Below are 20,833 nucleotides of genomic sequence, written 5' to 3'. Positions count from 1 at the left end.
CACAAAAACTATGAAAACATACCAAAGCGCAGAGCACATGCAAGTGTCACAAGATTACCAGATGGTAGAGAGAAGACCATTACAGCTCGTATTGCAGTGAATCGGCCTTTATAGATTAAAGTGGCAAAACAACCAGGGTGAGACAGAAAAAGAAATCATTCTGCGCTGCAATCGTTTGCTTGAAAACCTATAAATTGAACAGCTGTCAAGCTGATAGCTGTTTGCAGAAACTTTGGACCTGCGGTACATTTCATTGCAGGAGTCAACACAAACACAGCTCAATATGTGTCATGATGATCACATGAGGCAGGTGAGCTTCATGGAGGTGCTAATTAGCCCCCAATTTAGCTCCATCTAAAGTAATTGATTCTTGATGGCCTTGCCATGGGGTGGGGGGGATTGGCTCTGTGTTTCTGATGACGGCTCCACATCAGTAGAGCAGGAGATCAGTTCAGAGAGTGTAAGGAAAGGCAGACAGCTCAGAATTACAGCCAAGGGCAAGAAAAGCAATTGAAATAGGAAAGCTAGTTTACAAGTGAAGGTAGCAATCATGGACTTCCAGTGTGACCAGGCAAGGTTGAATTATTAAGGTGTTTTTGTTGTAGCGTTGCTGTGGCTTGGCAGAGACCAGGGTCAGAATGAAATGAAAGTTTATGGAGCAGCCAAACTACACTTTCTAATAGATATGGCATTATAATAATGTTGATTAAATCCATCTTGGGTATAAAATCCCTTTATTCCTGCACAAAACTTTATGGCTCCCTCCATTCCAGTCATGTGACAATGTAACTGGAATGGGGGAAACTGAGGCCTTGATTGGTTGGGCAATTGGCCAGTCAATTAATCAATTTGGTTAATTAATCCACCTGCCAGACAGGTGAGGCTGTAGGAACAGCTTTTGCGGTGAGCGGTTTCAGTATTTCAAATAGTTGCTACTGCATGTGCTGATGAAAGTGTTTGCTGAAGGAAAAGCTGTGCCTTTTAAAAGAGCCTAAAGGCCAGCACTTGTTTGTTTAAAACCTTGCAAGAGTGTTCTTGTGACTTCAGCTTCTATCTGCCTGACCAGCGATGCCCTCTTCATAGTAAGCTTAATGATCTTTATTTCTAGAAAGCAGCTCTTAAATATTGTTATTATTTCAGTTGTCAAGAGCTTCCAATGTACTTGCTTACCTGCGCTTCACCAGGCAGTCTCTATGTCATATTATCCTGTGCTAGGGTACCTGTGCTTTTGAAATTTGCGTGTTTTTTTTTTCCATTTTTGCTCAGGTGTGTTTCTCTTGATAGGTATGTTATCGATGTCATAAATCTTCAAGGGCTGAAATTTTACCAGGGTCTATAACTTAACTGCTGTTAATTCAAATCTACCTTTCTAACTCCAGGCCAAAGAAACAGAGCTTAATACATCATCCTAACAGCTCGAGCTAGCTGATTTAATCAACCACTCAAAGGTTTTCCTCCTGGGGTCAGAGAATCAATAGTAGCTGTACCAAGCTTCCCTTTATAGTCTACATACTGTCTCAGAACAGGCAGCTACACCTGGGAAATAAGCAAACAAGCACAACAACACAGAAACACTGCATTTCACAGCAGACAGACATGCACGGAAACAGAACCGCATTTCCATGCCAACGCTGCATTATATATGGAATAGAGGGTGGTGATGTCATGTGTAATGCTGTATAGTGTTATTTATGTATATGATGTTTTTCATACAGTATATAATATAATGGGATAATGGGACCCACTTTTAAGAGGTGATACATCTGTGTGGTTATTTTAGTAATCTCTAACCTCTTTCTCTCTGATTTTATATATATATATATATATACATACATACACACACACATGACACACACAGTGTCTACCTTCATTATAAGTAACCCCCCTGGGACCTGGAGAAATGTTCGTTATAACAGGGTTTGGCAAGTTGCTGTATCGGAATAAAGATGAAACACCTAAACTGAATTGAACATCTTTATACAGTAGTTCTGAAAATAAAGTACACTTACATGTTGAATACAGTAATTACGTGCCCTTTCTCTTGAAAAACATATCCAGCACAGATTGCTTTATTTTTGATGCTTTTCTCAATGCACGCTGTTTCATTCTTGTTACCTCCTCACGCCTGTTGCCATGGTTGCAGTTTGTGTGAAGATGGCAACGGTTGCATACCTCACACATGATTGACACTACAATAAGTTATCTATGAATCCGCCTTATCTTCGAATTAGCCTACCAAGGTCTTTGTTATTCACTGAGAGAATAACACATTCACACTGGCTTCAAGTCAGTCAGGCACAGGTGAGATCGTTTGATCTGGGTAGATTTTGTAAAAGTGAGGGCTAGTTTCCATTGCAAAAAAAGGTTGTTGCTTCTAGGATCGTTAAAAATGGTTTATTATAAGCTGAGTTCAGTATAGGAAGGGTTTGTTATAGTGAAGTTAGACTGTGTGTGTAATATACAATCTCTAAATTCTAATATTTAATAATTTTTAGTGCTCAGGTATGGATAAAGTACTCTCATCACTGGATAATTGTTAGGGAAACTATGAAGGCCCACTGCCTGATTTCTTTTTAATTAACTAATTTTTTTTGCCATTGACAGGTGCTGTACACTCGTTTACAGGTAATATGGGACAAAGTTATTTCCCAAGCATGTTTATTTCTGCAGAGTAGCAAAAACCGTTCCTCTCTTGCAAAGGGCTGTTAATTAGTCCTTGGCATACCCGTCTGATACAGTATTCAGTCTCAAACTCTGACTGTGCTCGGCTCTGTAATTCTTCAGTTCGGTCAGAATTGCTGACCCTGCTTTTTTTTTTTTTTTTTTACCTCTGTGCTGAGAAGATCTTTCAGGTCGATGGATTACTTTGAACCCCCAAATTCCGAGCCATAACAATATTAATCATTTTGAAATGCCTTTACATTCCTAGATCTCAAGATTATGACTTATGAGCTAACCGTTGCTACCACAGCCTTTCTCTATCCAGTTTGACCCAAACCATTACAAGCATTCCATTTTTCTGTCTAACAGTTTGATATTCACAAAACTGTTGTTGACATCTTGAAAAGGTCTAAGAAAGCATCAACTACTTTATCTTAACGATTTCTCTCTTTAAAAAAGACTTAAGCTAAAGCCCAGAGAGAGCTGGAATCTATTCTCGGATTTCAAAGCACTCCCTAGCCTTTAACTGTCTTTAAATAAAGCCCCAGATAAACAGTGTGATAGCTGTTCTAATGAAGCAAGCTCTCCTTATTACCATATTTATTTTTAATTAAAGCTATGAATCTGTCGGCTTGCATTGTAGTTGCCAGCAAACACAAAGATCGGCCTGTACGGTCTCTCCAGACCTGTGTGCGAACGACAGCTTGTCCACTGCAGCCAAAGAGAAAGATGACAGATTGTGTGTGTGTGTGGATCTGATATAACTTCATTTTGTTGTTGGTCTGAATTACAGAGAATATATGTATGACTTTATTACGAGAGAACTACCGACTGTTCCGTGGCAGTGGATCTTGTGTGGATGCAAAAGAATAGCTGTGATCCCGATTATTCACCAGGAAACTCCACCCAAACTGGTGCTCAGTACTGTGGTGTAGAAGGATATGGGGACAAAGGTAAGGACCCTAGGAAAGTGTGTCTGAGCTCTGGCTATACTCAAGGCAGTCATGCTGCCTTAACTTCAAAGGCAGACTTCAAAGTGTTGCAACCAAGAACACATGGTACTGTACAATCCTTCTTATACATTCCTGACTGCAGTATAACACGCAGTACACTGGCCTGTCTGAACTGTTAGCAACCTATGAATCTCACTGCGAGAAACTGGTACCTGCTAACACAGATGTTCACTGTGCAACCCATGCTCCCAACCCAGTGCAGAATAAGCATGTGCATGTTCCAATCAGAAACACACTCTCAGCAGCAGCCCTTCTCACTAACCCTGGCTGATTCTCAAAGCAATTCCGAGTGCCACTGTAACAATGCTTCCATGTGGACTGGCTCTGTCACTGTCATTCTAATTGCTCCCTGGAGTTGGAGGCATCGCTGGATTTGTGCCCTAAAAGAGTGAAATGACATTTCTCCAAAGGGCCTTGCTGAACTACTTTACGTCACACAGTCTGAAAATAGCCCCAGAATTAGATGCTCACCTCAGTTTCAAACACAGATGGGTCTTGATGCACGTACCGTCGTTTGAGACCATAAAGAACAAGGAACACCTGTACTGTGCTTCCAATCTTCCTGCAAACAGCTGGCATGCACAGCAATTTATTTTTCCAGTACAGCGTGTTGGGGTGGGCTGTGGGGGTGCTATTGAGTGTAAAGAGATGCAACTGGGGGGTCAGTGCTATAGTTGGAAATGGAAGATAGACTTCTTTAGACAAACGTTTTGAGATCAAACATTTCGCCTATCATTTTACAGTTCTGGATAAAACCTGTTTCATGCCTGAAGATGTCAGTGTGTATTCTGTTTTCAGTTGTTGATCTTTAAATAAATGTCTATATAATATGTGCGTCTTTTTTATTTATTTTAATGCAATAGATAATGATTGGAACAGCAGAGCAAGTTTCATGGAATTATGTAATTAGCTAGAATAGCCCCTCACCTTTTTAATATTGTTCACGGTCTAGAACCCAAAAATTACAATGCATTTAGTGCAGTAAACTATGCACAGACACAGAAACAACAGAGGTGTCTCCAGAATAAAATAGGTTAATACAGCAGCTAACCTTGCTTGGCACTTAAGTACCTGGGTTTAATGAAGCAACACCTGATGCATTGCACACTCTTAACAGCTACCTTAATTCATCACAGCAACACTAAGGTTAAGTGGAGAACATTACAGCTTGCCATGCACCCATGTGAATGCAGAGGATGAGTCATTAGCTGGCAAATGGGAAGAGCATGAAAATGTTTCGATAAAACTGGGTGTTCATTTTGAAAACATACATAGGGAAAACTGCTCAGCTGAACTGTGGCAATAAAATCTGCAACATTGTAAAAAACTGGAAAACAAGCATTTTATTTACAGGGCATTTAGGCACACAGGTGCCTTTTCAAACCTGGCTCAGACAGGCATGTTTTTATCAGTGAAGAAGACAATTAATTCAACAGTGCGGGTAACCACCAGAGGGCAGCCTACCTAAGAGTGTGCTGAAGCAGGAACAGGAAGACCTGACCATTGAAAGTCTCTTGAATAAGACTGTGCTGTTCACTCCTGTTATCCAGACTCCGACAATCCTGCTCATGTAACAGGGAGGAGGCTGGGAGCGAACAACCGACATTGCACGCCGCAGAGCGTCTTCAGCACTGTGCAAAAAAAGCCAACTTCATCTGCATTAGCGGTTTCAGAGCTTTGAACCTCATCTCATCGTGCAGACAGAGGACAGAGGCCATAACATCAGGCATCACACAACACTGCCCGTAAACACAAACTTGAGCGTATGTAGAGAAGATAACCAACAAAAATCTCAATATATTAATTCCAGGTTCTTCGTTAGATAAAGGACCTTTTTTTTTCTTGTTTGTTTCCGTTCCCTAGCTAGGTAGAATAGTTTTAACTTGTTTGTGACTTCCCCATTCCAGAAGTCAAACAGTTGACTGCAAAACTAAAGAGGATTTCCTTTTTTCCCCCACATAAGGTTTTGTTATGCCTACATTATTCTGATTTCTCTAATGTTCCCACCTTCTGGAATATATACGTATGCTATATATAACAGAAGCTGTTTTTATTTCTTAGGCACTGTACACTATAGCATGTGGTCGACATATCATTAGGTCTGCCCTGTGACCACTAGTGGGCTGTCATAGCATTGCTCTATTCTAGTATCTTTGGGTTTCTGCAAATGGTGACTTCTGTAGTGTGAGGGGAATGTCACCTGTGAGAGCACTTTGTAAACCCGAAGTAAAGTGGTTATGACAAAAAAATGTTGTAAACAGCTGATACTATTTCTGTAAGTTATCACGCAGATACTGAATCTTACAAAACAACATTCTCTCCTCTTCATTTTCAGTTGCCAGTGTTTCTGTCCTATGTTTTTTTTTTTTTCCTCACCATGGTGTTCCATTTCCCCCAAAGAAGCAAATCAAACAGCAGGGGGGCTCTGTCACTAAGAGAAAGCTCACCAGCGCTATTAAAAAGATTCAGTGGGCTTCTGTCTCACACCATGCGCTTCTCTTATTTTGTTTTTGTGAAAATTGTGAAGACACTTGAGTCTCAAAGGGATTTACAGCATCCTGGAAAAAAACTAAACAAAAAACACAAACAAACACTTCTACTGAATGTAAAGCAAGGCCCTAAAGTTATACTTCACCTCGAATTTTAGGATTGAGAAAGTTTATATATTTTATTTAACATCATGAATCAAAAACTACAGAATGAAAAGTCTACCAGAAGCCATTAGTAGTACAGTGTTTCATGTTAAATGTCAGTAAATTAACCCTACAAAGCAGTACGCAATTCAACGATTCAGCAGGGTTCATTCGACTGTATGAAGCAAAATTATCTCATTTTATCAAGTGATGCTAAAACCTTTTTGCCATAGCTGTACACCACACTCCACGGCACGGCCCACTCCAGCCCATTCCCAGATCACTGTAGCATCAGCAAAACCACCAGCCAGGACTTCAGACACAACACATTCATCTTTTAATGTGGCAAGGTCAGAGCACATCACTTTATAACAACGTACTGTATGAAAACAGGTAGACTTTATACTAAATGAATCATCTGAAACGCTTTACACCTAGTGTCATAAGTAAGCATTTCATTAATATGCAATGAACCATGTGAACTTTAGTTCCATGTTAATAAACAGTCAATAGACATGCTATCTGTCATTAGACTGTCACTGGAGCTCATATTTCATATGCACATTGAGCAGGTTTTAAAGACTTGCTAGTTTCCTGCGTCAGTAAAAATAAATAAATAAATAAATAAAGCAGCATTACAAAAGCCTGCTACGTAGCGTTACTGATATTATTCTGTAATTCGGGTTTCCAGGTTTCGGTTTTTATTTTCCATCTCGCTCCCTCCCTTTAAACCTTAATTAATAGTGGTTAAGCATTAACTGAATACCAGCTTGTTTAAATTAGCGACGCACTGCTAGAAACTAACGAAGTGGAAATTAATTAGCTGAATTCAGCGATTAGAGCCAGAACGAAATGCAGGTTCAAATAGAATCCACGTTATTTGTGAACTCAATCAAGATATGAGGGTAAAAAGAAACACCTTTCTTTGGTAATTAGAGTTTGATTAAGAAAGCAAATCAGCTCAAAAGATGTTTAAAAGGACATCACATGATCAAAAATTAAACCCAAAAACTAGAAGCCCTATGTATAAGCTATCCATACTATCTAAATGATGGTATAGACTTTAATGCTGTAAAAAATATATATATACATTTTATATACTATATACAGCAACAAATATGTATGCCAAGTTTAATTCAAATTCAAATTGGAAATTCTGAAGATAATGTAGCCCTCATTAGCCCAGCCAATCAGAGGCCAAGTAGTTGTGCAAAAGAATTGTGACCTAGATTTAAAAAAAGTTCTAGGACAAGGTACAGTTCTGTCTCCTGGCTCATCCGAAAGATGCAAGTGCTCTAAATCTGTACAGAGACTGAAACTTTCTGCACGCTCTCTAATCCATCATGCACTCCTCAGAATAAATCAACCACCATTCTCAGTTTAATCAAATCATACATTCATTTGTCTTGGCTTTACTTTGCAATTAGTCTTCATGCATTTTAAACTCCTATTCCTGCACTGAAGAAATCACAGATCCCTCCTTGAAGTGATTCCAAGGGTTAGCAACTGGGCTTCATGATGACAGAAATACCGGCGTCAAGGTTTGTGACTCGCAATCCTTACACACGGTACTGTATTTAGATTTACGCAAGTGATTATTCCTCAACACAAGCCTATGTGGCTAAAACACAGTAACCCATATAAACATTTACCATCGTAAAAGCACAGCAAAGTGCAATAAAGCCAGGTCAAAGCAAGGTAAAGCATCGGTAAGCATTGTAAATCCCATACTGGTATGATAAAGCATATTAAAAAAAAACAAAAAAAAAAACATGGTCAACGATGCTAAATGCATTGTATAAACCATAGGAAAAGCAGGGGAAAAACTACAAAGATGTCCATGTGTGTATTATTCCAAGGGATGTGTCTGCTCTAAAAAGCATATGTTCTAAGAAGGAGCCCTACAACAAATGAAGCTGCATGTACAGTTTGTATACAATTAGATTCCAGCATGACCAACGCAGCATTGTTCAAAAGAAAACACACATCTCCACTGTAAGCCAGTCCAAGCGTCTCAGTTCTTCCAAGTAGGAGTCCAACAAGCTCAGCAGAGTCCAGACATGCGTTCCCACACATGGCTGGTAGCGCTCCAGCAGTTCTGCAGTCTGTGCTAATGAAGCCGCTGTGAGAACAGTCTCACCTTGCGCACCTGTCCCTGATCTATTATTCATCAAGTGCGTTGACTCATGCCAGAATTAAAAGGGAGTGAAATCCAGCTCACTGTCACCATCAACGAGCAGACCAGAGAGAAGACAGCCATCTGTTATGAACAGACTCCATCTCGGCAGCTCCAGCAACCAGCCTCGCAAACTATAGCACCTCTGAAAAGCAGGGGGCTTCCAGAGATGTGGGAGGCTGAGTATCCCGTGACATGCACTTGAAACGCAAGGCAGGCTTGACACACACACAAATACCAAGAATGCAACGACCCTCTGTTGGAAAAGGACCAGGCATCTTCACACATTTAGATTAAGGGGAAGCAGCACAGCGGGCACAAGCAACAAGAATGTTTATGTATTTTTTGTTTGTTTTGTTTTTTAGACAGACTGGCTTGTCAGGCCAAAGAGGTACATCAGGTTTTGTTTCACTCACAATTTTACAAAATCAGATTTTGTATTTATTTTTTTGAAGTCCATTTGACTGGGTTCTGGAATTTCTTAGGACAGACCTGACCGAACTTTTTGGTTGAGAGGTCTTAAAGAATTATAAGGAAAAAAAAAAAGAGAAAAAAATCGCAAAAGGAAAAGTAATGTTTAGCTGGACTACACACCACTTCAGTATTTTTGTGTTTGTAAAACATGTTACATGTTTAAACTACGGGTTTTAATCTTGGCATTTTCTAATAATCGATTAATCATCTGATCTCCAATCAATTTATTTGATTAATCACACCAGGTGATATGGAATTGTATTGAAAGACAATTACATGTAATATAAAAGTAGTAACATTATGCTATTTACTGCAATGCTTCATAATGCCAGCCTATGTTTAATATACATATATTTACTTAAATGTAATTGGAAGTTAGCCAGGTTCTTCATGCACACTCATCGCCCTTTTTCAAGATTTAGTTTTCGTGCACCATTTTTTGATACCGCACTCGGGTAGACAAGATTAAACCAATCAATTATTTTTGAGTCGATGAAAGCCCACAGGTGTGATTGATCAATTAATCAGTAATTGATTAAAACCCCTAGCTTTAACAGTAACACATTTGTTTTTCACTTGCTTCTACCAAAAACTAGCTCTTCTCCAGCCTTCAGCTCTAAACCAGAAGAGCTGGACAGTCCTGCTCTAGAAGTCAAACTGCAGTGGCCTCTCTGGTGCATGTCAATGCAATTCTTTCATTTCAGGCTAATGAAAGCCATTACTCTGATCTATATATACAAATCCTATCCAGGGAATGAACAGGCAGCGCTCCATTTAGAATTCACCTCGCTCTCCCCATTAGACATGACAAATGCATGAAATAAAAGAAGTGAAAGCGGAGTCCTATTACTAGAAATGAGAGGAACTGTAGCCTTTGCTTCAATCATTTTTTGAATTTAGCAAAGTCTCTTCCTTGCATTATCCTGTAATGGACTGCCATGTTATTGTACAGTAAAAAAAAAAGAATTGAAATCACACTGTGGGCCATTTTGTAGCACCTTGCTGTGCTGTCCTATTAGAATTTTTTTTATATTTTTATTTCAAAGGCAGCCATGGAATATAGCAGTTTATTTGAAAATGTACTGAAATCCCGGGATGCCTTCCTCAAAACCAGAAAACGATCCATGGAAAACTTGGACAGGTGGCAACCCTACGCTTTGTATTCCTGCAGTCTACAGTCAGAGTTCCTGAGGTCAGGGCTCATTTCACTTACGTGGTACAGGGATGTGTCTGGGATGGGAGTGCTTATTGATTCTTGCCTCATCACTTCCATCTGCACACCGGGCAGCAGTGCATAGTGGCTGGGGCTGCCCCCCTTCTCGGCCTTCTTTTTGGATCTCTTCCCCGTGTCTCGTTTGCTGCTCCTCTGCGTCAGGTACTCTTCTTGAGAGACTTTATCTTCACTCACATACCGCAGGAGGGAGGTTTCTACAAAAAAAACCAAAAAAGTAATCTTCAAATACTGTCCATCACTGGCATGTGCTCTGTAATATATACAAGATGCATCTCCCTGCTCCTGTAAGCATGGCAACAGAACTGACTGACAGACACAGCTCTTCCTTTTTACACAAGTTTTTACCAGAGCTTAAATTGTTAGGGATGAGGAAACCCTTAATACACACAAATCAGCCAGTGTATGCACCGTATATCTACACTCAAGTGTTATCCTCTGAATCAATGGAATACAGTGGCCTTTCGTCTGGTAATCGTCAAAATTCCTGGTCAAACATTACAAATAATCTGCTGCCCTCAGCTCCCTGCTGGCCAACTGTACCAGTGCAGCACTACAGCATTCTCTACAGTCAACTTAGCCGATCACTTCGTTCTTTTTTAATATGCTACGGATGAAAGTGATCTCATTTCTTCTCTATGGCCCCTGCAATGATGCTTCATTTCATCACAGTGTTTTCAATGCCCCCCTATAATGCAAATCACTCCTGCTTGTCTATGGAAACTACAATTAGATCCATACTGTACGGGGAAGCCAAATAAGATCAGGGAGTTCATATTCTTTCCTAAACTTGCAAGCGCTTCTCAACACTGAAGAGCATCTATTCAGTACTTCTGCGCTTTGAGTGCTGAGAAATCTGCTATTGTGTTCCAAGGAAAGGGACCGCTTGCTTTAAACTTGAAGGAATTCTACCTTTTCTTTATAATTGAAAGACAGAAAAAAACTGCTTCAACATAATTAAAAATAGTAAGCAGGTACATGCTTTGTCTAATGCCTTCAGCATTTGTAAAAAGATAATCTATCCAAACACATACCAAATAAAAATACGCAGTAAAAGAAACATTTGGGCCAATGCTTTCCTCCGTGTTAAATCTGTTCTGTTCAATTACACAGACACATGAAATCACCAGTCGTCTAAAACCATGAAAGAAGGCAACAGTTTACAGTTTTACTGCAGTGAATTCCACTTAACTACTAAACACAGACAATACGACACCTGTATGTGTCATAATGCCAAACTGCATAATCTACTAATAGTCTGCATGGACAGACAACACTCAGAGGGCGTGTACTAGAACCAAGAGTGTCTTTCATCAAGCAGACAAAAGATACATTAATTACACGAATACCGTATTTACGTATTTTGTAGCAGATTGACTTGGAACACTGACTAAACCTAGTTTGAACGATAACATTAGAGTTCCGTTACCAGAGATTAGGAAGCTCATACTGAGCAATCAGGTTGAAGGAAATCGCCAGTCCATTTTCTAACAAACACTCGTATTTAAAATGAAGCTTGTGCAAAACAAATGTGGTTCCTGCCTTGACTAGCTCTAGAATTATACAAACAGATTGAGATTAAACACATGCTCAATCCTCCATTCACACATTATGAAAAAATAAAACAGGCTGTGAATACATGGGAATCCCAAGTCATTCCTCTCAACACGATTCCACACAAACAGCACCTGGGAGCCGGGCACCACAGATCACTGTGCAGTGTTACGGACTGGCTGCCCTGCGATAAAGACTGCTGGAGTCAGACACAGCCACTGTTCAGCCCATCACTGAGGACAGGCAGCCTGCACCATCTCATTGCGTGACAGTGTGGAGCTACAGTCATCAGGCAGCATTTGTACTGCATGTCCCAAAGGGATGGTAAAGACACAAAAGCATTAGTGCAGCAAGCTGGCATCTGCTTCAAATTGAACAAAAGAGTGAAATAGAACTGTTAAGTGTTCTTAGTTTTTAAAAGCTTTATAAGTACTAAGCTACAGTGTAAATCGCTAGTGGGTGTATCTAGAGTGGGATACATTTCTGTTATTCCACTTATATGCAATACCATGCTTACTGGGACTAGTTTCGAATGTGTCTTTGCTCACATTCCAGTTCAGTGGAGTGCTGCTGAAACTGACACACTGAGCTCCAGGATCTAGCTAAAAAGACGGTTGCGAAGAGGCCATAAACAGGGTTGGAAATGAATCCGCCTCGAAGCACAGTCTGTTGAAAATAATCCCTGAATGAATTGATCAGCTGCTTCCCCTACTGACGGACATGCTTTCAGCCAATAACATGCTTTGACCCAGAAGTAAAGCAGTAACAGACTCCCTGGAAGACACGGTTTGCAAACGGAGAACGGAGTTTAGTACCAGTTGTCTGTTTTAAAATGAAATATAATACGTGTTTCTTTAACAGACTGCTTATCTGAGACCTATATAGCTCGGGAAGATGTATGGAATTGCTTTCAGTTTTTTTCTTAAGTATCCTATTTGTCAAATTTTGCAGCACAGTAATAATAATAATAATAATAATAATAATAATAATAATAATAATAATAATAGTGCCCCTCATTAATTCTGTCCACAGCAATGCGGTGACGTTTCCCTTAAAGCAGAATCCTGCACAGGTTCAGTGGGTTACCTGTTTTCACGAACCGAGAGCTTCTTCCCTTCTCTATTATCTCCCTGCTTCCTCATAATCATATAGATTAACTTCCGTTCTTCTCAAGAAGCGAACCCTATTTTTAGGTAGTAAATCCGTGTCGTTGAAACATTAGAGAGCAAATTACAACCCCCCTCTTCCCCCTCCCCATTTTTTTTTATATAAACGAAGTGTCAAATAACCTTCTATTCCATTTGGGCCTGGCACTTACAGTCATTTAAATGCACTCACCTCGTCTCCCCTCTCGCTTAAGCTTGCTCGGATCCTCATAATCACCAACCCAGTTATATTCCACTGGCATAGAAATAGGTCTCAGCCTGCCTAGAAGGAAGAGAACTGAACTCAGTGTGTGTTCCATTCACTTCCAGTAGAGCCCCTTCACTTAGGGATGCTCCAGTACTCCAATGCACTCGTACACATCAGGGATGGGAATAAGAACTGCCATCACATAGCAATCTGAAACACTCTAGGTTTTACATAGTGGCTGAAACAGTCAAACTTGAGCAAACTTCATACAGCAGAACTCCCTGGAAATTAGACTTTTAGTCTCAGGGAGTAATTGTCCTGGTTATACGGGATAAATAGATAAGAGATGCAACAATTAATCGATTAATCAATTATTGATTGCTGTGGATTTTATTTCAGGAGTCTCAATTAACATTCATGGATGGATGAATTGCCCTGGTGCATTTTGAGACTTGTGTATGTATTACTAGCACAAGTATGTTCTCAGTGGGGTATAAGGCTTTTGTAAAGAGTTTCCATTGCAATATAATGACTATGTCTAATGACATGTCAATGCATGTTTTTAGTTGTATGAGAAGGCTTCTGAGAATAAACGAAGAGCTGCTTCTTACTTTTGATTAACACTTGAATAAAGACAATCAATAAGTCTAAAATAATGTACTATTTACATCATTAAATCCATATACAAATATTTTAGGATTCCTCTTCTTCTTAGAGACCATATATGAAGTATGGTATGTACCAGCTCATTCAGACCCATACTTCTCTCTCAGGCTTTATTAACTTATTGCATCTGAAACAATCACAATGTCCAGACTGGTATTCACACACAGCACACACTGTGAACTGCACAGACACGTGGGTGGAATATTTCAATGACTGTCACTGGGTTCTGATGTGAGCTTGACATACAGTACAGACAGGCAGTTGGACAGACAAGAGAGCCAGCCGACTGTACAAACACCCCTAGACAGGGGACAGTAATGCAATACATTGTATCCAGTTAGTACACAGACTCAACACTCTGCAGACTGGCCTTCTCCCCCCAGCAGCAGCTGCTGTCGTGTCTCTAGTCTTTAATGTTCAGATTCACTTTCTGCCAGAAGTTAAAAGCACCCACTGCATACACCAGAGTGTCACCATTAACATGCCCCCCCCCCCCTCCCCCAACACTCTGTCCTTAGTAGAACGATTCAGGGGGACAGGTTTTAGGACACACTGCCCTTAGTAGAACGATACAGGGGGTTAGGGTTACGGTTACACTGCCCTTAGTTGAATGATGCAGCGGGGGCAGGTTTTAGCATACACTGCCCTTAGTAGAATGATGCAGGGGGACAGGTTTTAGGATACACTGCCCTTAGCAGAATGATGCAGGGGACAGGTTTTAGGATACACTGCCCTTAGTAGATCGATACAGGGGGTTAGGTTTACGGTTACACTCTGATGTACTTGGAGGTTAGACGTGATTCTCAGAGCTCTATTCATGCGACAGTAGGTACTAAACTGAACAATACAGACCCAATATAAACAAACACTAAAACGTACCTTAAGACATTGTGTACTGTGAATTATAGCAATGTTAACACGGCAGTGGCTGATGCTCATAAAAAAAGGATTAAAAAACATGCAGAATAGAACCATATTACACATATGCAGTATCACCATTCACAACTACTGCATGACTGAGTGACCCCCATCTCTCCGCATCTCCGCCGCATTATTACATGAAAAAAAAAAAAAACGCAAGCACTGTCCTTTCTAGACTTCACGGCTACCCACAGAGTATAACAAATGATGTGCAGCGAGACCATTGTTTTCTCTCTCACATGGGAGCAGATCTAATATCTGAAGCCAGTTATTACTGTAAAACTTATTCTATTGTTTACAGCAATTACTGTGTTCACTCTGTTACTGGGGGACGACGACATTAAAAACATTAGAGTAAGCAGAATATTCTGAATCTGTACTAAAACTTTGTCTTATTCTTTTTTAGCTTAAACAAAGCTTTAAGGCACAGTAAGTAGGAATTCCAGTGAACTGAGGCGGCTGGGAGGAGCTTGGCTTTCTGTCTAGTGTGCCCAGTTCTGTGTGTCCAGTGGCTTTGCACGGCACAGCGGGCTGGTTGATCCCCTGCACACACACAGCCTGCTCCTCTATGCTCTGCAGCTCGAGGGCTGTCGTTCACATGGGAACCACACTACTCTTGTTACCACTGAAAGAGAGAGCAACTCTGCCAAAAGGTCAAGCCGTTTTCAGTCACAATGAGCAAGATGGCAGATGTGATAGACTGACAGTTGAGGGAACATGCGCCGAGGGAACAATCCACTGTGTCTTTGGTGGGGAATGCATTTCTTTATACACCCACTGTAGGTGGATTTCCAAATAGTGTTTCAGGTTTCTCTCCATCCTTTTCAGCTCCACGTGCAGCTGTGTCACCCAGCCCATTTCCTCTTTCCCAGGCTTCGAGTACAGCACTTATTCCTCCCCCTGTCCCTCACCCTGTACAGAAGGAGAGCGGATCAACCTCCCCTTCCTTCCAGCGCAGTTCAAATGAATGACTTCAATTTTAAACTGTGCATTCACTGTACCCACTAACTGCAGCCACAGGGAGTTACAACGTCCACTGGTCTGTGGGCTGTGTAACGGCACTTTGCAAATAAATACAATGAATATTTCTTTCATTAGTGTTTCATTTTTCCCTAAGGTTATGAATCCATCTCTAGGTCAGCTTCTGGTTTGCGTTAATAACACTGAGGGAACAGTTCGCCAATAAACATAAAGTCAATCTGCCTCAACACTTAGCCTTTCCGATAACTAATGAACTCCAATTAAAATTTCAGCCTCAGAACAGTTTGCTATAAGAGTGTTATTGAAAGAAAACAAGCTTGAAAAAAATGGCCAATTTAGATTAGCTCAATTTTAAAACATATTTTTGGATAAGCGTTAAAAATGTGAGCATATGAATGTGAGAATTGACAGATATCTCTAGGTATCCCTTGATTCATCAATGGATAAGCAGTTTTGTAGTTTGTATGGAATTTTTTCTCTCTAATTTAGGGTTTTGTAGCATTGCTTAATCTGAGCTCTGGTCCCACACACACACACACACACATCCACACACACCCACACGCACTGTCATATATGCGGATGACCAGACGCTGCATGGAAGAATCCTTGGAAAAGTCAGAAGGCAAGGGTGTTGACGTCCCTGCTCCAGGCAGTTTCTGACCAGCTAACTGTATGAATTGGCGATAGGAGCCAATGAAGCTTCTGAAATAGTAAAATTCAACCCCAGTCACTAACTCAATCTCAGCACACCCACACCTGCACCACAGGACACATTTGGATGTTGAGTAGAGTGATTCATGGCAGAGTGTAGGCGGCGCTTTCTTCTTCACAGAGTGCTGGGTGTATAGAAATGAGCTGCCAGGCTGTGTTGTTGCTGTTGATTTTACTGAGATCCTTCAAAAGCAGTCTGGCTGCGGCTCTGGGGTCAGTCTGCTATTAGGAACTGGACAAGCAGCATTGGGCCGAATCTGACACTTCTTACGTGTTGGAACTTAGCAACATTACAGAACATTAAGATACATAAAAGACTCCTGCAGAGGAACTACGCTTGTTAACGCAGACGGACAGGAGAAGCTGCTGCGAGTTTATTTTAAAAATGAACACAATTTTCTCCAATGCCCTTCTGTGTGACGCTGTCTGAGAATAGCAGATTCCTACTTGATGAACGTCTCCTCCTAGACCACCCCACCACAGCACCAGCATTAGAGCACATTAGAAAGATGCTTCCCTAGCGCAGCACCAGTATTAGAGCACATTAGGAAGATGTTTCCTTAGCACAGCACCAGTATAAGAGCATGTTAGGAAGATACTTCCCCAGCGCAGCACCAGTATTAGAGCACGTTAGGAAGATGTTTCCCTAGCACAGCACCAGTATTAGAGCACGTTAGGAAGATGTTTCCCTAGCACAGCACCAGTATTAGAGCACGTTAGGAAGATGCTTCCCCAGCGCAGCACCAGTATTAGAGCATGTTAGGAAGATGTTTCCCTAGCACAGCACCAGTATTAGAGCACGTTAGGAAGATGCTTCCCTAGGGCAGCACCAGTATATAGAGCACGTTAGGAAGATGTTTCCCCAGCACAGCACCAGTATTAGAGCATGTTAGGAAGATGCTTCCCTAGCGCAGCACCAGTATTAGAGCACGTTAGGAAGATGTTTCCCTAGCACAGCACCAGTATAAGAGCACGTTAGGAAGATGCTTCCCCCAGCACAGCACCAGTATAAGAGCACGTTAGGAAGATGTTTCCCTAGAGCACGTTAGGAAGATGTTTCCCTAGCACAGCACCAGTATTAGAGCACGTTAGGAAGATGCTTCCCCAGCGCAGCACCAGTATTAGAGCACGTTAGGAAGATGTTTCCCTAGCACAGCACCAGTATTAGAGCATGTTAGGAAGATGTTTCCCTAGCACAGCACCAGTATTAGAGCATGTTAGGAAGATGTTTCCCTAGCACAGCACCAGTATTAGAGCACGTTAGGAAGATGTTTCCCTAGCACAGCACCAGTATTAGAGCACGTTAGGAAGATGTTTCCCTAGCACAGCACCAGTATTAGAGCATGTTAGGAAGATGCTTCCCCAGCGCAGCACCAGTATTAGAGCACGTTAGGAAGATGTTTCCCTAGCAGCACCAGTATTACAGCACGTATGCTTCCCCAGCACCAGTATTAGAGCACGTTAGGAAGATGTTTCCCTAGCACAGCACCAGTATTAGAGCACGTTAGGAAGATGCTTCCCCAGCGCAGCACCAGTATTAGAGCACGTTAGGAAGATGTTTCCCTAGCACAGCACCAGTATTAGAGCACGTTAGGAAGATGCTTCCCCAGCGCAGCACCAGTATTAGAGCATGTTAGGAAGATGTTTCCCTAGCACAGCACCAGTATTAGAGCACGTTAGGAAGATGTTTCCCTAGCACAGCACCAGTATTAGAGCACGTTAGGAAGATGCTTCCCCAGCGCAGCACCAGTATTAGAGCACGTTAGGAAGATGCTTCTTCTGCTGCTGAGTGTTTTTGTATTGTGCTTTTAGATGCCACTGTGTTACGTACGTGTGTCACAATCTCTTATGTCACAGGCCACAGGTCTCTTATTGCTCTGGGTAGTGAGAGCGATGGAGCGTGTCAGGGGAGGATAAAGGAGATTAATAATGCTGCACAACGCCATGTGCTGTTAAGAGGTTCAGAAGATGCTTTGAGCCTCATCTGAGGGTTGGGGGGAGATATATACAGTGCTACTCTGTTATAAAGTTGTTGTTGGGGCCCATAATCAGGAGAATTAATATTGTCTTTAGCGCAGAGCTTTCTTTTTTCCTAAAGCAGTCCTCTTCAGAGTCAATCTTATCAAGAAAACCTCTTAGTTTTTCTTCATCTTTTAGCCATCCACGCAATATAGATTCTGCAACATTTATACCTTTTGAAACTGTTGCTTGAGTTTCACCTTTTCTTACTCTGTCCACCGCATCGAGTTTCATTTTAATAGAGAAAGAGATTTGTTTTTTGCTGCCTGCCGTGCTTCGTACTGTATATCTGGAACGTTCACCCAACGTTTGCAAGTCAATTTGCATTACGGGGGAAACGGCAGCCACAACCTTACCATGTTATAACTGATTATACACTGACGCTCAGCTTCACAGGATTCTGGCTGGGGATGAAACACAAAGCAGGATTGGTTGCAGACGGCTTGTAAAGAGAAGAGCAGTGGTTTACCATAGGTAGGCGTGCTGTCTCTGCGGCTCGGCCCCCCTGTCCTTCCCTTCTCGTACTCATAGCAGTACAGCACTGTGTCCTCTTCCACCATGGTGATGCGCTTGCGGTATTCCTGGTCCAGGAACGAGTTGGGCGATTCCGAACCTTTCGCCACCGGCACTCCCCCATGGTGTCTGGGAACGTCGTCGCTGATGAGATTTCCCTTCTCGTCTCTGCTGGAGCAAATAAAACGGAGGACGGTCAGGGTCGTTGCAAAGACTTTATTCAGAACCAGTCAGTGTCGTTACAGTATTTCCAGCAGCACTGCAGACTGATGTAACATTAATTTCATTACACACATAGCTGTAAGAACATGTAATAGCTGTTAACCCATTATTACCATGTTATTACAGGACTGCTCGTCATACAGAACACCATTCCTGTCACACAGAACATCACTCTCAAAAGTACCATTACACAGTAAATCAACGACTTTCTTTTTCAACTAGAAAATCAATTTTTACCATGCCACCACATTATAAATTAACTTCCTGTGCAGCAGGCAATGGGGATCCCAACTTTAGCTACTGTACAGTTTCAGCCCTAAGACATTCAACTACATTTAGAAATAAATAAAAGTGATGTACAGCAAATAAATGGGAAAGCTTCAGTCTCTTAAGATAAACAGGTAAGATAATGGATTTTAAAGATTTGGTCATTAACCCTTTTGGACTTTGGAAGTGCTGGCTAACTAGCGTTTATGGAGCTATGGAGTGCCAGCGCAACAATATCTCCTAAGCCCACCGCTGTGGTTCAGCAGAGAGCATCTATTGAATGTGACTGGGAACACAGCAGCAGACCTGGGAGTGTAGGGCTCGGCGGGCGGGGGAGGGATGTACAGGTCCTGCAAAGCCGAGCTGTCCCGCTTGGAAGGCGTGCTGATTGTGCTGGAGGGGGTGGCCACGCTGCTCGTGGGGCTTCTAGGGATAATGGGCTGAGAGGAAAGGAGAGAAGGTAATGAACACAGAGGCGTAAAGGCTTGATAATGTGAAGTCAAACCGGTTAGCAATGAAGGTACATAGCAATATCTTAGCATGGTTCCCCCTGCATTACTCTGACTGAAGTTTCTTTGAATGACCTCCAGAAATTTCTCTGAGAGAGAGAGAGAGAGAGATAGTGTAAAGATCATAATATTTAAGGATAAACGCAATGATTCTTTGCTATATGGGTATGGTTGCAGTCTAAGGGTCAGAATATTTAAGGATATATAAACCGATGTATTGCTACCTGTATGTATGTATGAGTTGTTCCAGGGACAGTGCTATACCTCCTGGGAAGGTTTATTAATACCCAATGCACCAAAAACTCTATACAATAAATGAAGAGAAGAGCTTGGGCAAGAGCTGGTACTGATGTTTAAAATGGAAAGCCTGTCAAGAAATTCTCAGAGGAACCGGTGGATGCCAAGGAGAGAAAGAAAGGAACAAATGAAAAGGTCTGGCTGGAGGGGAAATACAACAGCAGCTGAAATCACTGGAGGAATTAGATTCCAGGTGATGGAAAAAAAAGAAACAACCTACAAGAAAACTGGCCACTGTGGACACTGTTAGAGAGAGAGAGCGAGACTATGACATGACTGCACGCTATACAGTGGCTTGAATGCACAATGTGTACTCCAAGTGTTGTCAAATTGACACAAAAACTCTGACCAGAAAAAGCCAACAACTTTAAATCCAGGTAGAGTAGCAGCAGGCTGGTGTCTAGTATTATGAAACAAATACATCACTGAGAACCTTCCTCCCACCAGGGGTGCAGTGTTGCAGATGCACTTGCTTCAGATCTAATTAAAACAACAAACACTTCAAGTCACACGAGTAGCTCAACCCTGACCTGAACACCCCCCTGGATCCTCAGGCAGGGACTGCCACTCTCTCCAAACCACGCGGTGCTCTAGCAGTGTGGACTGGCGCTCACAGTGTCAAGCTGGATTTT

At 41.6% G+C, this 20,833-nt stretch overlaps 1 protein-coding gene across 13 annotated transcripts in view; it reads right to left on the bottom strand.

Moving 5' to 3' along the window:
• Positions 1–20,833, bottom strand: part of cnksr2a (connector enhancer of kinase suppressor of Ras 2a) — a 124,381-nt gene that overhangs the window by 40,920 nt on the left and 62,628 nt on the right. For 6 of the 13 annotated variants that reach the window (XM_041232972.1, XM_041232962.1, XM_041232965.1 and 3 more), the window contains 4 exons: positions 19,702–19,835; positions 18,863–19,077; positions 13,081–13,170; positions 10,171–10,385 (listed from right to left, as the gene is read on the bottom strand). In XM_041232972.1, coding sequence (XP_041088906.1) covers positions 10,171–10,385; positions 13,081–13,170; positions 18,863–19,077; positions 19,702–19,835 — 654 coding nt within the window. The remainder of the gene's footprint in view (positions 1–10,170; positions 10,386–13,080; positions 13,171–18,862; positions 19,078–19,701; positions 19,836–20,833) is intronic. The other 7 variants (XM_041232974.1, XM_041232964.1, XM_041232967.1 and 4 more) reach the window with 3 other exon arrangements.

This window comes from Polyodon spathula, chromosome 30, assembly GCF_017654505.1.
Source record: "Polyodon spathula isolate WHYD16114869_AA chromosome 30, ASM1765450v1, whole genome shotgun sequence".
NCBI lineage: Eukaryota > Metazoa > Chordata > Actinopteri > Acipenseriformes > Polyodontidae > Polyodon > Polyodon spathula.
The sequence above is the reverse complement of the archived record's forward strand: the minus strand, read 5'-3'. Positions and strand labels throughout refer to the sequence as shown.